The sequence below is a fragment of the Passer montanus genome, unplaced genomic scaffold (assembly GCF_014805655.1).
Source record: "Passer montanus isolate IOZ18808 unplaced genomic scaffold, ASM1480565v1 scaffold14, whole genome shotgun sequence".
Lineage (NCBI taxonomy): Eukaryota > Metazoa > Chordata > Aves > Passeriformes > Passeridae > Passer > Passer montanus.
The window spans coordinates 14,855,197-14,872,794 of record NW_024360941.1 but is presented as its reverse complement, the minus strand read 5'-3'; the positions used below and the strand labels follow the sequence as shown (position 1 = coordinate 14,872,794).

The window sequence follows — 17,598 nt, the reverse complement described above, 5'->3', positions numbered from 1 at the left end:
CAGCTTCCTTTCAAAGAGTACACTTTGCTTTACAAAAGCACATCTCCTGCTTTATATCTACTGTCCAGTAAACTTTGAAAGTACATGCTCTTTTGTTATTTTTGTATATGTTGCAATGCATGTGCCTTAAGAGAAGTGCTACTTAAAATATACGGTTCTGCTAGTCTTCAGTAGATTTGTAAAAACTTTCCCTGGCACAAAGACAAAATGTCAGCAATAATGCTTTCATCCAGAGAAAACTAAAGCCAGTGCCAGAGTAAGCACTCGTTCTTCAAAAGAATTTGCTGTCTAGAGGTATTTTAGAAATCCCTTTATTAATGTAACATCCATTCTGTGGCAAAGAAAAAAGATATGAACAATGGACTTTGCAGAACATTCTTCCAAAAATGAAAAGAAAACCTCAGTAGTCATTGTCCCTAATTAGGAAGCTTTCCAATAGATCCAATGAAATCAGTTTTGTGGACTGCAAAATTCTGTCTTTGAATTATTAGCAAATGCATTCGAGATGCACATGATGTAATAGCATAAAAGATGCACGTGCTACATCAAATATTTTATCATGACCAGGAAGTGGTTTAAGCAGCTATGTCACCTGTCCCCCACAACCACATACCATATATGATAGTTTGGTGGTGCTAGAGTTTTGAAACTTTTTAGGCATATATATGCATTTAATTAATCCTAATCCTGGTGACCAGTGGCAGCCAGACACCACTGCCATTGAATTGCAGCTGTTGCTGGGATGTTCATGTTAACTCTGAACAGGAACATACTGAAAATCAACAAAGTCTTGAGTAGGGAGAAAGAAGAGAATGTTTTCCACATTTTCCAGCAGTTTAAACTCCTGTATTCTCTAATTTCAAACTTCTGTATGGCACAGATTAGGAAGACAGTCTCGTTTATTTCTCCCATGTTAACCTAAAGTTCCATCACAATCCATAAATCCAAACTGAGCTTTTAGTAGCAATCTGAGCTCCTGTTTTCACTGCTTTGTTGTCAGAAGCATCTGGATTTTCTTTCCAATGGACCTGTGGTCCACAGGCACAAGCAAAGCCTTTAAAAATCTGACTATGTATCCTCAACATTATAAGTATTACCATATGATGGTATCTGCACATAGTAACAGAAATGTTCAAGTATTAGTAGTCAGTGCCTTACCACATATTTTCCAGTACTTATAGGACCTTTCCCAATCTTTCAGTAATTTTTCCATAAACATCTGCAATCCTGCTATTAAATATGTAGTATCTTATGATCAGCTTGTTTTACAAAATGGCTTAATTAAGCAAAAAGGTCAAATTCAGCTGACGGCTTGACCTTATTTAAATTCTAGCAAAAATAAAATTAGGCATAACCTCCACCTTTACTGTAACTAGGACATCAGATAGCATAGAACATTTTAAGCTGGTATACAACATGAGTAACATTCTCTCAGGAATGAATGAAAAGAACAGGCAGAGAATAGAAAATAGAGCCTGTATAGGTCAAATTATCTGCTTGTGGAGTAAAAAATACCTTCTAATGCTGAGTAACCATCATATCCAAAGGAAGTACAGCTTCATGCCCTGACAAAATGACAGGGAAGAGCACTGTCAGGTACAAATGACTCAGCTTGAATCAGAGCCTTCTAATTTTGAGTAGGTAGGCAAGAACATATTCTGTCTCAAATCACAATAAGATCGGTTGCTGGAGAAGGAAAACTGCTGTGCAGTTAAACTATGCAAAGAGCTAATTCTGCAGTGCTGTTACTGCATCTTCTTTCCTCAGACCTTCTTGTCCACTGCAGTCAGTCACTGAACTGGTATTCAGGGTCCTCAGCTATTCTTCCTTTCATTATTCTGGTGTATAGCAGCACGCACACCTCCTCTGCCTCCAAGAAAAAGGATTACAGAATCACATGCCTTCCAGCATACATGAACATGTACTTGCAGCTGAGGTGCATGGAATGAATCCAGATTTTCATCAACAGAACCACTGATTGAATTTTTCTAATTGTTTTAAATTTCTCTGATTACTTTCACCCTGCATCACCTAGCTTACCAAGTTACTTCTGCGACAGTTATATAGTACTACTACTACTATTAGTGCTTTATAAAGCTCAGTAGCTGTGCTGGTTGACTGTGCAAGTTTTGTCCCCTTTACACAGTAGATAAAATTGGTACTCTCTTAGCAAGAAAAAAATTAAATCCAGTTGTTGTCAGCTTTGTAAAGACTGCAACAGATAATTTCTCTGCATGCTGTTAAAATAATGATAAAAACCAAAGCTGGTGTTATATTTATAAAGTCTTAGTTTAAAATAAACAATCCTGAAGCTTTGTCAGTTTGGTCTTAGGAGAGCACAGTGCAGAGAGGAGCTATAATATAATGTAGGCAACCAAATGTTGGGCTTTGATACAATATTTGGTTTTTCATTGAAAAGGGGAAAGGTTTCAAAAGCATCTTGAACTGAATTCAGAAACACACAGGGCATATTCAGAATGTAGACAATAATAAGCCAAAACACAGGCAGCCCAGTGAAATAAAACAACTACTTGCTGCTAAGTCTTTCACTGATTTTAAGGAATTTCTGCACAGCACAAAACATCAAAATGGATATCTTGACAGGACCACTAAATGTATTGTAAAGTTTTTGTTACAACAGGGACATAAAACTTACCTGAATTTAGAATATTCTCCTAAATTTACATTTACACAAGTCATCCAGCAAATTAGTTGCACACAATATATCTTTATAATATATTTTATGGTACATGATGCCCTAGAGTATTATTTTAAATACAAGTTCATGTCATACTTTATGGAATTAACTGCTTGTTATAATAAGCTTTCTTCATTGATCTACAAATGATTACATCAATATTTCTCTCATAACACATCTCTATTGAACCTTTTTTATTAACCTGCAAGGGACAAAGATGCACAGGTACATTTCTTCCATTAAATTCTCCCTATTCAGGATGAAGGCTGATTTTTGTGCTGTTTTCTTCCCATACCTGGTCGAGCCAGACGTATCAGAGATATGTAAACGTCATGGCAGTCTCGCTCCTGAGGGATCACCAGATGGATGACCTGGAAGTTCTTGCAGCGGATCAGTAATGGGCAGCCAGTGGCAGTGGTGGCTTGCTTCTCAATAGAGGAAATTTGGCTGTGGAGAACCTGAGGGTAATTGGAAAGAGTTATGCTAGTCAAATCTTTAAGAAGAAAAGCAAACATTTATAATGATGTGGCAGAGCAGGCACAGTAGCTTCCACTACTCTTTCAGAAAACCCTCATGATCCTCCTCTTGTAGTTTGGTTCTATCTCCAGCTTCAGGCTCAAGCAGCTTGATACATCACCTGCAAAGAGGCATTTCTGGAGTGTTTCAGCTGCTCAAACATCAGCCTGCTCACATTATCCAAAGCTTTTTGTTTGCTTGCTTTAGTGTAAGCTAGTGGTTGTCAAAGCTCTTTTCATCTATTTGCACAGGGAATAGATGAACCAGCATCAGTTACATAAGGCTAAAATATTGTGCCTCCTCATGGGTAGAATGGTAATGCTGATATAATTTTAAATACTGCATCAAATGAGATTAAACATTACAATAAAAATCTGGTCATGAATAGCGGGATCAAAGGAAGATGGAGTTCATTAGTGCAAAAAGGGACAAGGGCTGCATAATTAAGCTACATAAAAGACTCTCCGATGAATGACACCAAGCAACAGCTGTACCTATATGTGTCCATGTGTGCTGGTTTTGGCTGGGGTAGAGTTAATTTCCTTCACAGTGACTGCCATGGGGCTGTGTTCTGGATTTGCTCTGAACACAGGGTTGATAATATAGAGATGGCTTTGTTATTGCTTACATGGAGCCAAGGCCTACTGCAGTGCTGGCCAGGAAACACAGCCAGGACAGGTGACCACAGATGACCAAAGGGATATTCCAGACCATGTGACACCATGTTCAGTGTGTAAGGAAGAAAGCAGGAAGCAGGGCACACTTGGAGTGATGACATTCAGCTTTCCAATTCACTGTTACATGTGATGGAGCCCTGCTCTCCTGGAGATGGCTGAACACCTGCCTGCCCATGGGAAACAGTGAATTTGTTCCATGCTTTGCTTTGCCTGTGTGTGTGGCTTTTGCTTTCCTAATTAAACTATCTTTATCTTAACCCATTTTCTACCTTTTACCCTTTAGCTTCTCTCCCTGATTCTGCTGGCTGGGGGTGTGAGCGAGTGACTGTGTGGGGCCACTGGCCAATGGCTGGTGTTAAACAACAAGAAAAGGCAATATATGTTGTCAATCAATCAAAACAGCTATTTCAAAATAACGCTTTATAAAAAGAATGAGAGTGTTAAACCAACAAAACCACTGATTCAATGCTAGCAGTAAGGGAGAAGGCCAAGAATCGACAGAGCCAAGGAAGCAGTTCACATCCAAGGCATTTCCCCTCAGTTCTTCCTGGATGATAGGTGTAACAGTGCAGTTTACAGCAACTGTTCCTCAGTTAATCACATCTGGTATTCATACAGTGAAGGCCCTTCTCTTCCTCTTACTATACCATAATATCCAGAATCCACTGAAAATTTTTGAAAATACTAGGCTAGAACTTCACACACCCTCATAAAAGCATCCATATGAACAAAATAACTATTTTTAAAGTGTTTTGGAAGTAATTTTCAAATCACCATCAATAAAGTGCCATGCACTTGCAGCCAACTGAAACAATAAAAATTCATACCCAGGTTTCTTTGCGAGTTTCAGAACCATTCTCCACAAATATGACATGAGTAGCTGTTAAATACAAGGTTCCCACCACAGCTCTTCTTGAAGATAAACGATCAAGTAATCTAACATTTTCCACCTATACAAAAAAGTGACAGAGGAAAAAAAAAAAGGGAATTATTAGGCTATGACAGGAAGCTCAATAGTGAGAGCCCAATGTTCACATTTTGTATATTACAAAGTTCTTTTCAGCACAACATTAAATATCAAAGAAGTATAACTATATGAGAAAATGTGATTATGTAATTTATTTCCAGATCTTCCTTAACTTTCCTTTTCTCCCCTCTCTTGTGGTACCTCTGTATCCAAAAACCTGTTACTTAACACTTCCAAAGACAATTTCTCACTTAAGTTCTTCCTTGTGATCTCATCTTACCAAAACCCTGTGACAGCAAGGCAGGGCCTGTCCTTCAGTTAAACTCTAGCTCTATTCAAGCCATTCCAGCTAAATTTAAATAACAAGTAGGAGATAATGCTGGTAGAGTGTCTTTCTTCAATGCGTCTCAATCAGGCAAATTTCTCCCATGAAAATCTCTGTTAAGATTTAAAACAATGTTAAAAGAGTTTAAAATAGTTAAAAAGAAACATTTTGATGTTGGTCCCTACATTCCTGTTAGGGCTGACAGCAGAGGTCCCACTGGAAGCTTTTGCCTTCAGTAACTTTTCAATGGGACTAAAGAGCTCCACTTCCACTGCTCTCCCACCTTGGGCACAAAATGGGCATTCTGCCTTTGATGCACTCCTGACAACAGGAGAGTCTATAACACATTATTAACTCTCAGATCACCAGCTTGTGACTCATACATCATTAGTATTGTGTATATGGCATGTGCTATAGGCACCTATTAGGGGTAGGAACTAGATGATCTTTAAGGTCCCTTTGGACACAAATTGTTCTAGGCTTCCATGATTTCTGACTGAGAACTAGAATAATTTTAAAAATCAACAAGCTGGATATTCAGTGGGATAAAACCTGTCCAAAACAGTTACCAGTTTGCTACCATGGGTTTGATGGATCTCCTACTAAACGATTTAAAACTATTATTAGTTGATTTTCCTGAAAAACAGAATGCCAGCATCTGACAATCACATGTTTGCAATGTGTATTCCAAATACATTGCACTATTTTAAAAACAGGAATGAAGAAAACCTTAAAATGAGAATAAGCTAGTTTAGTACTAAAATGCTTAAAATCAAACCATTATTAAAGCAGAGTCATCTCCCTCAAGGCCAGTTATAATCTGTTTTAAACAAAAATAAAGCTATTTATTTAAACAAAAAAGCCTGCTAGAAAGCATGGATGAAGTCTTTTCCCAGGGCCATCTACTTCAGAGGTCATATATTGGCTTGAGAAGGAATGGAAGAAATACAATATTAACCAAGCACGCACTGAGCAGCAAGCAAAAGAGGAGGGATGATACAAAAGAAAAATGTAGGCAGTGCATTTATGAAAGGAACCCACAAAACCAATAAAAATCAGCATTGTCTGGATGAACACAAAGGTCCCTACACTGCAGCCCAGCCAGCAAGGGCTCTGCTGCACAGGCACTGATCTTGCACAAGGCACTCATCACCCACCCCAGCCTACAAAGTGAGCTAGCATGGGCCATGAAACACAAGCAAAGCAGGCATGCACACAGCAGGACAGGGCTGAGGGATGAATTTCCAGACCTCCTAGATCACATCCTTCCCCACTCATCAATCACAGCCCCATGAATGAAAAATGCTAACCAACAAAGCTCCTCTCTGGTTGTGATTTGTTGGTTTTTTTGGTTTTTTTTTTTTTAATACAGAGTTACAAATAAATTAAAGGTTGGATCTGAATGAACAGGAACAGTTGCAGTAAGAGCTGTGTGGTAAGTCTGATTTCATCAAAGCAAAGGCAGTGGCTACAGCACAGAGATCAGAATTCACCTCTCCCTGCAGTTCATCTCTCAAGAACAGACAGTTGCAGCAGCTGAGGGGAGAGAGGCAGGCATGTACTCATGCTCCCTCAGGATCTCAGCCCAGCTCTGGGGCCTTCCTAAGATGAGGTCACACTTTTTAATAGCCATAACTGTGTTTACATTCCATTCATTTCATTAAATAACATTTTGTATATCTGTAACTTATTGGCATCTGTAACACCCTGTGAGAGTGAACTTCACCTTTCAGCTATACATTGTACAATAAAATCCCTTCCTCCTGCTCTTTTTGAATCTGTCACCAGTTCTGTGCCACATGTGCTCGTACAGATCCTTCCCTCATGTTCCAAGAGTGAAGAGCCCAACTTTACATAGTTGTGACCTTTATGGAAGCTGTTCCAGACAAGTTTTTCCACACTTGTGATTATGTAATGGAATGGCAATGTTTGCTGTTTTGCTTCTTATTTAGTTTTTAAAAGTTCTCAAACATTGCTTGCTTTTTTGTCTTCTGCTGAAAAAGCTGGGGTTTGGGTTAGTTTTGGGGTTTTTTTTGTTCTTGTCTTTTTTAGAACCAGCAACTGTAACTCTTAGTCATGCCTGCATACACAAGTTAAGATCTACCCCCCATGTGCATTATCTTGTATTTAATAAATATAAATTTAGTCCATCAGTATAATGAGACATCGCTCAATCTTAGATTTCACTCTGCTGATCAAAGGATTCAGAGAATGAGCCTTCTTTCTTCTTCTGCACTCTCCCAGTCATGAAAAGAAAGACATGTCCAGCAGTTTCTTTAAACCTAGAGAGTCTGGGAATAGAGGGAATGGGAATATGTTCATTTCCACAAGAGGGGAGCACACAGAGCAATAGTGCTTTGGAAGAAATTATTTCTATCTAAAAAGTCACAGCATGCTGAGAAATCAGCATTAATTGCCAAAATTTATATCAGAAAGACATAATAATTATTTTTCTCTTTTTTTCCTATAAAACAATGCTCCACTTTTTCACCAAAACAACTGTAGACTTTATTGGAGAATGTAGGAAATTATGTATATACTAACGTGTCAGGAAAAAGCATAGACCATCACATGTGCTTCACCTGAAATGAACAGCTGTTGTGAGAGACCAGATCGGAAAACACAAGTCTGTAAAGCGGAGAGCTGGAAGACCACAAGGAGTTAGAAAGAAAACATTAGCCAAAGTAGTCTAAAGAGGGGCATCTAAGTAAAACTACCATAATTTAAATAATTAATTCAAAGCTCTTGCCTCTTTATTTTTTCTCTTTTTATTTTTCTTTCCTGATGCCTGTGGTTGTCTAGGCCTAAAGAGAAGACCACCAGGAGATTCACTGCTACAACTACAACCGCTTACATAGAGATAAATAAAGTTGCCCAGAAAGTCTATTTCCAATGCAACACAGATGACAGAAAAAAGGAGGCAAAAATAGAAGTTAAAGGGAACACAGATTAAGAACAGATGGAAGGCACTTTTTACTCAGAGAATAAACATGACAAATGACTTACAAACAAGGTTGTCAGGAGGTCATTCAAGAAAAAAAATGTCATATTAGGGAAAATCATGGGCCAAAGTTTTATTCAGGCACAACTCCCACCAGTTTCAACGGGACTCCCACCTAAGGAAGAACAGCAAGCATATGACCCTGAAAGTATTTGGAAAAGTCTGCGTGCCAAAACATTATTCCTAAAAATATTCAAGTACCCTAATTTGTTTTCATTTTTAGTTTAAATAACTTTTTTTATAAGTTTCGACTGCATTGCCTGTTTTTGAATGCTTTATGAATATGCTACCTTCGTCCTCACTTTAAGCTGTTTCAATGTCTTCAAACACGTCAGCATCTCAAAGCAGTGCAGAAGTTACTGCTACTATTCCAGGCTGTTCACAGTTCTACATGGGAAAGCATTTTCAGATAAACACAGGATCAGTTCTGCCTGTGGACTCAGACTGAGCAGGGAAAGGAGAAGCTGTATGGCAGACTGGCCAGAACTGGAGCATCCTGTCACAGCAAAGCTCATGTGCAGCATGGACGTGCTATCTGACACAAAATGGCCTCTACTGTAGGATTTTCCAATAAAATTAAATTTTGAATTAGGAAAAAAAAATCTCAAAGAGCTTTTTCTCACTACGTAGGTTTTAAGTCTATGTGTTTGTTTCCCATGCATTAGCTAACCTGAAGTAGAAGACACTTGAACAGCTAGTTCTGCCATGGTCATCACTGACCTGCCCATTATCACTGAGCATCTTGAAGAAGCTGAAAAGCCTGTTTGTCAGCCAAAAACAAAAGTGATCAGCTCCCATGTCACCAAGTGTTCCCCGTTCCTTTAGGAGCCCTGACTAATTAATCTCCTCTAATTCTTTATCCCAAGAAGGAGAAAGGCCAGAAAACCCTCCCAGCCAGGATAAAGCTGCCAATTAAAGGTAAGCAGGGAATGTCCTCACTCAGGAGCTTCTCTATTGTTCAGTGACTTGAAATTCATTGCTCTACCACAACCCGTAAAAGCAAGTTTCATGTATAAGCTGATAAAGAACCTTGAAATTTGGCTGCACAAATGAGTTTCAGTGATTCTTCAAGGACAAAAAAAGGCCATTTCCACAAACTTCTCTGCTGCTGAAAGAGTTGACCCAAAGCCAAGGCTGGGCCCTAGGGGCACACACTTAGCCCTACAGAGACTTCTTCTTGTCCATCCCCTTGGCCTCCTAGGCTGACCAGGGATTCCTGCAGCCTTCCCTACTCTCCTCATGAGGTTACACACAGGAGTAAAAGCAAGAAAAAACTGCATCCTGGGAATTCGTCACAGGACTCTCACTGGCCTTAGCACTGCTGGCAGACAAAAGCTAAGGGAAGAGCTTGTGAAAGCCAAAAGCCTCAGCCTAATGGGAAAAAAGGAGCACAGCTGGTATGGTTTGAGGCCAAGCGGAACATTTGAGTTTTCTTCACCCTGGCTGACCCCAGCTATCCATGTCTTTAGCATAATTCCTGAGAGTGAAAAAAGACTACATGTAAAAGGCCAAATGCTATTACTTTTTTTTTCCAACACAAAGATAGTAGTGTTGTACTTGTTAAACAAAATATACAATAAGTGGTCTTTTTTGCATGATCTTGGAGTAAGAATAAAAGAAAACTGAATTGCCAATTGATGCTGCCTTTTAATGTGGTTTCTATTCTATTTCGCAAGAATCACAAAAACTGTACTTGATGCATGTTACTTTTTTATATTTCCCTCTCTGAAAAGATCTCCCAAGTGCAGTAAAATAATGCACAGTCTATGAAGTTAGAAGGCTGCATAAGTCAAAAGACTCAAACAAAGGCAAAAGGAAATCATTAAATTTTAGCAAAGACACCTTAAGAGATGCATTGTAAAAAGTTTCCCCAGGGCAAATCTGGCAGGATGGGGTAAACTATTCAAGAAAAATCTAAAGAAGTTTAATTTTCTAAAGAACTAAAATTGGAAATGGAGGATAAGAGCTGAAAAAATAATAATGAATGATTCATAATAGTAAGACAGACAACAAACTACCTAATAATTTGCCTTAAAAAATAAACTCTTGTCTGCTAAGATCTATAAAGAAAGACGTCAGCACCACATTATCAGATACACCTGAGTAGCAGCTGCATAATAGGAGCAGCAAACAAGACCCTATTACAAGAGAATAGAGCATTACAATATGATTACAACATTGTAATACAAGGCTCATACATAAAATTTTCTCTTTCAGTCTGTATTAGATCTCATTTATCTAGAAAAGGAGAAGAGAGCAACTAAGTTTATTCTATTAAAAATCCTAATTAAGAGCTTTAATTTAGGAAAAATAGGGCTTCCTCAAGGCAGTAAATCTTAAGACATTTGCCAAATTTGTTCAGATTTGGTTCTGAAAAGATATATAGGGAGAAAGAATTCTGCATGCAGCCAAAGGATACTGAAAAGAAATATATCTTTAAACTCTTGTATTTGATACAGGCTTTTCTGTTACATGCTTAAAACCTTGCCCTGCTCAGCTGCCTGTTTTAGAGCAGCAGTACCAAGCCATTTCAACTGTGCAGGCCATCAGAGATTTGCATTAAAAATGGATTAGTAGGACTCCTTTTCTGGTGGTAGGGACCTGTCTTAGCAGAGTACACCTACACAGCAAGAAATGTCAGTGTGCATTTTCTACTGCAAATAGATCATTCATTTAGTTTACAGACAGCAATTGCTCAAATACCACCCACTTGGGCCCATTAACACCAGGCCTAAGAGATTCCAGCCTTGACCACCCCAAAGCCTAACTTCTCAAATCCTTCATTCCAACTTCAGTCTCCTACTATGCATTAAAAAAATAATTAAAAAAATCAAAGAGGTCCCTGCAGACATGCTGTCTTAATGATTTCCAGTACTATTTTTCAAGCGCAATAAGGTTTAGAGTTAGCAGTTTAGACATAAATGTCAAGACAACAAATTAAAATACATGACTACCCATGATTTTTAGAGCTTGTTTTGTGACTTTATCCAGCTACCTCTTTATTGAGTGTCACATTATTGAAAATAAGAGTCTGTGTGATCTTCTGACCATTTTTAACTAAATATTTTGAGAATAATGGCTGTTACAAGATTTTGTTTAAATTGAAACTCACACTAATAAGAAGGTAGCTTGATGACTCAAATTCAAAACAAATATTTTATAGCACAATTCCAAACAGATAATTTTAAATCCAATCCCACAATATGTGGACATTTTCTGCAGTTCTTATTTTCATTTTATCCATGTCCAGTTTGATGTTACCACACAACATTTTCTGTCATAGTGTACTACAAAGCTCACTTGTATTAAATTTATCTTTCGGGCTCAAACTTTCATAGCACAAAGATGGAATAGATGGAAACCAAAGAAAATTAAATTGCATTCTAAATAAAGAAGATTTACTAATAAGAAAAAATCCATAACTCACAAAATCACAGTTAAATGTGTCCAGGATTAGTGTAGATGTTTTAATGCATCATTTGACTAAAGCAGTGAAGTAGAATGACATATTTGAAGCCATTAAACATTACTGGACCCAGAACAGGCTGAACAATTTTTAACCATTATGTGAAATGAAAAACAGTTATGAAATCAGAAAACACCAGCTGAATTGTAAGACACAGTGCTCTAAGTTGTACACTTAGAGGAAAGTGCAGAAACCACCTTCACATCACACTCAAAAAGCAGAAAATCAAGCTGGCACTTAAAAGACATTGCATAATGTGCTTGCTGTAACCTGATGACCCAAAACACCATTAAAAGGCAAAGGCCATGCCAGCCCCACCTCCTCTAACTTTTCTAAGTAGCAAACTAAACACAAGTTTAGCCAAACTCCAGTACTATAGTGAAATACCTGTGGCACTCCATTCCCTATTCCCAGTGGGGGAAACAACTAGTCCATGTCCTCAGGTGTTTCCCAATACCACCTCAGGACTGCTGCCACCTTTCTACATAACTGAAATAAATCAAACTTTTCCAAAAGGAATTGTTGCTTCGATACAGAGAACATAACTATAGTATCACACCTTATCTCTACAAAAGGCACACAGAGAACAGTGGTAGAATATGCCAATTTACCTCTAAAAAAATGTGGAGATCCAGCAACCCAGAACATGTAAAAAGAAAGTAAAGACTGGGCATGCTGGGTTCAATTTTGCTGTTGATCTGGATAGACACCTTGACAAATGTTTTGCCATTTACATTGTTACATATAAAGTGGATATAAATTACATGGGTTTCCTGATGGAGACTTTGTGAAAAAGGACATGTTATAAGATTTTATTCAAAAGTAAGAATTATGGAAAATAGATTAAAAACAAAAGCAAACACACAGCCCATTTACACATGCTGGGAATTTATTCTGTGAAGCAATACATCTGGTAGAGAGATTTGTCATTAACGTGGGAGCAGATCTTAAATTCCGCCTGAGAGAGACATCACTGAAAGGAAATACCTCACCGTAACATCACAAAAATGAAAGCACTCGAGCAACTCAAGTCATCCCAAGTATTCTGTTAAAACTGAGCCAAAAGAATTTCTGGGCCAAGCCCACTGAAGACAGCTAGTACACCAGAGATAAACTGATGTGTTCTTTATTATAAGGCATTTAAGTAGGCCTGCTGCCAACATACAAACACAACATATCATATCTCTACACATCCTCATAAAAACATGCTTCATATCTTCTCAGAAGTATTGCCGATTTCTTTTCTTCTGGATGTTTGTCATATTTTGGGTTTGGAGAGTTATCCTGAATTATCTTGCTGTTCAATCCAAACTCAAGTCAGTCACTGGTTTACTAATTTTTAATTTTTAAAAGGGTATGGGAATTATATATAATTCTATTCAGCAATGAGGGACAGTTTCCAACTCTTAAACTTAAATTACAGCCTTCATGCATAGGATTGCATTTACCTTGTGAAAATACAGTGCCTATGTAAGTTTACTACCAAGAGTATAATGATATAACAATAGTGGTCAGCACACGAAATAATGTGTTAGCAGGTGGATATGTACAGTCTGTTGGGAAAGCACCCAAAGCACCGCTTCTGCAGTGGGAAATCCTACTCCAGAAGAGTCTTGCAAAACATTGTGTGGGAAAAGGAGACACCTAGGAGCTTCAACACAGACAGACATGGTAGAATACCTCCAGGAAAAACAACCTAAAACATATCTAATGAACAATGGATTGGACATAGGAAAGAGGTCTTGGGGTCATTGATGACATTTCTCTGAAATGATCAGAATTCTCTGAAATTATCTAGTGGGTTGTGATCAAGATTTACTGTGAAGGCATGGATAAGGTGAACGTGGAATTTTTATTGAACAAATCCTTGAAGCTAGAAGGAACCAATACTGAAGGAAGATACTCAAAACTTTTCAATAGACAGAAGAAGGTAATTTTTGGAAAGCCATGATCTTCTGGAGCTTGCTTCCATGCAGGCTGTGGAGCCAGAGAGTGTCATCCTGTCTATAAGGAGCTCTGGCTAACTCACACAGAGAGGTCCATAAATGGACACTAATGGAACTAGGAAGAGCTGGACCCTAATACAACTATAGATGCTGAGAAGCTGCAGAATGTGGCCAAGTCTAAATGCTCTCTCTCTGTCACTCTGACACAGACTAGTTATCTTAATGAACTACTGATTCACCTGGTATGGAATTACCTTCTGCTTTTTTAATGTCTGTTATGTTTTATCAGATTAATTTTAATATTTATGAACCATAAATCACTACAGTCATGTTTCACTTAAACTTAAAACAATTGCTGAGACCTAATGGGCATCATGTAACATAGACCTCCCTTTGAAGGAAAAGCTTTTATTTGGGCTAAGAATTTTGTTTTCAGATATTAATAAGTATATTATCTTGCAAAGTATGGAATTTGTCTTGCTTTTCCATGTGGCTAGGTTTGTGAATCAGGAAAGTGTCATAATTCTGAGATGAATACCTTTGCAGAGCAGGGCAGTCGCTTCTCAAATTTCTCTCAGGACAAGATTGTATGGAGTCAGGAAATGTGACACCAGAGGCTAATACATGATACTGTGAGCTTTCCCTTGCCTATTTTTATATTACAGGCATTGGATTATGCATTAATGTTCAGTTCCCGATTATCAAAACCAAATTCCGTAAAAATAAAACAAAACAAAAACCCCAAACCCCCAATAAGGACTTTTAAGATGAGGGGTTTTCAAAAATCAAAGGTATCAATTCTGTCAGGTAGTTGTAGATACACTGATTTTTCAGTGTATTTAGGAGTAACTGGAGAGATGAAGTATTTCAGTAGTGACTCATGTTGATTTTCTACATTTATGTTGGAAATTTTAGAGGATTTTTGTACCCTTGTTCCTTTAAATTATTTCTTTTAAACTGCTCTATTGTATCAGATACCTTTTAGCATAGCTATAATGTAAGAGACTGCCAGGATCCAAGACTGCAGAATCACCCCACACTGAGTCAAGGTTTTCAGTGACCTGAGGCATTGGTACAGTGCCTTCTCACAGTATCAGATACAGAAATGGGTTTTACATATGCAGAATAATATTTTCTGGACCAGGACCTGGTTGTAGAAAAGAAAACAGATAAGTTTCCATTGCCTGCAACAGGGACTTTCCTGGGTCTTCCATTCACAGAAAACACAACTATTTATTTTTTGGATATTTTTCTATCATTATTAGTTTGTTTTCAACATTTTTCTCATTCAAGCTTTCAGCATTCTTCAGCCAATGGTCAGGAGCATCTGTACAGACAGCTTCCACTGATTGTACCTACCTGCAGGAAGACATAGTCATACTATTCTGAAATTCTTCCTTCCCAAAGAGGGAGATAACAGGTAATGAAATGAGATTAGGAGAAAGACAGTTGTTATAAATGCCTATGTTCATACTAGATTTACATCTTAACACTTAAAGGCCAAAAAAGATAGGCAAATAACAAGGCCCTAATCTCAAATTCATGCCATCACATTAAATATTGATCAAAGGTATAAATTTGTCATTTTTAAAAATTGATAATATTGATAATATTTCGATATGTTGCTAATATTTTATTGATAACATATACAAATAAATTCTTAATTTCAGGGAGTTGTGTTATTAAATAAATAAATAAATAAATATTAAAATATGTCCCACCCCATTTCGAATTAACATATTGCTCTGGTTTCACTTTTTTTTGTTATTACTTTTAATCTAAACCTTTTATGTGTTAAAACGGTATCCTTTTTTTATTTTATTTTTTAGAGCAACGTGACAATTACGTTAAACAAATACAGTCCTAGTGCTTAGAAAGCTGTAGAAAAGGACGGATTGCGTCGGCTAAAGATCAAATAGATGCATAGGAACACTAAATCAATTCATCACCGGCTCTGAAATCTGGGGGCAAACGAAAGGCGTCTGAGAAGCAGTAACAGAGCTCCCGTTCCCGATCCCTGCAGCTTGGGCAGTGCCTGCGTTAACAGGCACCGAGCGAGAATCCCGACAAGCGCACACCGCAGAGCAACGCGCCCACCTCTGGGCCTCTTGGGCAGGAATCACGGCCAGCCGGCCGGAACGCAGCCCGCAGCATCAGCCGGAGGGCCGTGGGGGCCCGCAGGGCTGCGGGGCGAGGCTCGCTCGGGCCGGAGCAGGAGGGGCCGCGGGCATGCGGCGGGACCCACCTTGGGCATCCGGATGTGTTCCATGGCGGCAGCGCCGGCCCCGCTCCTCACGCACGGCCCGCGGGCGCAGGCAGCCCTGCGCACCTGGCCTCCCCGCGCCGTCCTCCGGCCCTGCTGCTCAAAAGAATTTTTTTTCCTTTTTTTTTTTTTTTTTTTAATACTATATTTTCATTTCATGTTTTCCTCGCGTTTTGCGGCGCAGCTGGGAAGGAAGAAGGGAGGATTTACTGCTTGCCGGCAGATGATGTGCCCGCGCTGCGATGCCGGCAGGTCAGAGGCTGGCCCCACCTCCCCGGCAGCTGCCATGCCGCCCGGGCCGCGGGGATGCTCCGGCCCGGCCCGGCCCGGCCCCGCGCCCGCTGCCTCCGCCCCGCGGCACCCAGGGCTCAGCCCGCACGCTCCGCTGCCTCACCGAGCCCCACATCGCTCTGCCCGTTCTTTCAGGGGAGATAAGCTCGGAAGCATAAAGCGAGCTCTGTCTGAGATCGCCTCCCCCCGCTTTGTTTGTTCCCTGGCCCAGCGTGTACAGAAGCTCAAAGACAAAAGCTCCACTTATGAAACTGAAGCACTGAGTTTTGTTTATCTCAAGATCTGTGTGTCTGTAATTCACGACTTTGCTGCATCCTCAGATTTGCACAAGGGAATATTTTCTGTGACACACAGTTTTCAGCCTTATGCCAGAAATTCCTTTTCCCATCTTTTGCCTTAGCTATTGCCAGAGATGTGTTTCCTCTTGGAGCAAAAAGAAATGACACTGAGATGGTTTTCCCAGTTTACCAGTGTGAAGATAAAGAACAGGTATCTCTAACCATCTTTCATACACTAACCAGCTATCATATTCAGAGCAAAAAGAGAAACTTCTCAATGTTTATACCAATGTGCAAAATACTAGAGGTGCTACTATATTATTTCAGACACACCATAAATGTGAAATGCCCAGGTATCCTATATTGATCAAGGTATTCCAGCAATTCTTCACAAGTAGGGACTAGCCTCATGGAGGTGTAGAAATAAATGTGGAGAAACAAACAAACAAACCCCACAAAGGCCACAGCAAGAGGACTCTGGTCCAGAAGCTCTGTGCATATCCTCTTCTTGTCTGCGGTGAAGAGAGCAAGCTTAATTTGTTTTGAGAAAGATAAAATATGGGTTGAAAATAACACGGGGTTACCAAAAACAGAAATGCATTTTACCCCAAGGGACAGGGAGCAATGGGTACATCTGTACTGGTTCCAAAGTTTCTCCAATCCTGCCACTTTCTTGCTAGTGAATGGCTAGATGAGGGGTTTTCTTCCTCCTTTTCTTATCCACAAAACCAAGGGCACCAAGAGGGATTTTTTTATATCAACTCTTAGGGTAGAGGAGGCAGAAGCTGATGAGTAGAAAATAAGTCACCCCTGGATTTGACCATTCTGCTTGCCATTCCCATTTTGGCTCATTTCTGCCCATCTTTCCCTCATAGTTCTGCTGCTGTTTTGATAGCATCCATAAATGTGCATAAAGTGTGGACTTCACAAGGCTCTTGATCAGTGGCACATTTCTATTCTCTATTTTAGGCCAGAGCATCAGAATCAAATGGACTTCACAAGGCTCTTGATCAGTGGCGATCAGTGGCACATTTCTATTCTCTATTTTAGGCCAGAGCATCAGAATCAATTAAGAATTAACCAGCCATGGAATATGTTTCCTTTGTAGTTACGGCTGATGTGATTCACTGCATGTATTATAATCTTTTGGCATTACCACCAATGAATAAA

The 17,598-nt window shown here is 39.2% G+C and overlaps 1 protein-coding gene across 2 annotated transcripts in view; it reads right to left on the bottom strand.

Annotated features, from left to right (window-relative positions):
* MTMR7 (myotubularin related protein 7) overlaps nt 1–16,215 on the bottom strand; it is a 41,676-nt gene extending 25,461 nt beyond the window's left edge. Inside the window, exons 1-3 of one of the 2 annotated variants that reach the window (XM_039700073.1) lie at nt 15,842–16,215; nt 4,719–4,841; nt 2,994–3,156 (exon numbers count right to left, since the gene is read on the bottom strand). In XM_039700073.1, coding sequence (XP_039556007.1) covers nt 2,994–3,156; nt 4,719–4,841; nt 15,842–15,865 — 310 coding nt within the window. In that variant the 5' untranslated portion in view covers nt 15,866–16,215. The remainder of the gene's footprint in view (nt 1–2,993; nt 3,157–4,718; nt 4,842–15,841) is intronic. The other variant, XM_039700072.1, reaches the window with a different exon arrangement.
* Between the last annotated feature and the right edge of the window lie 1,383 nt (nt 16,216–17,598).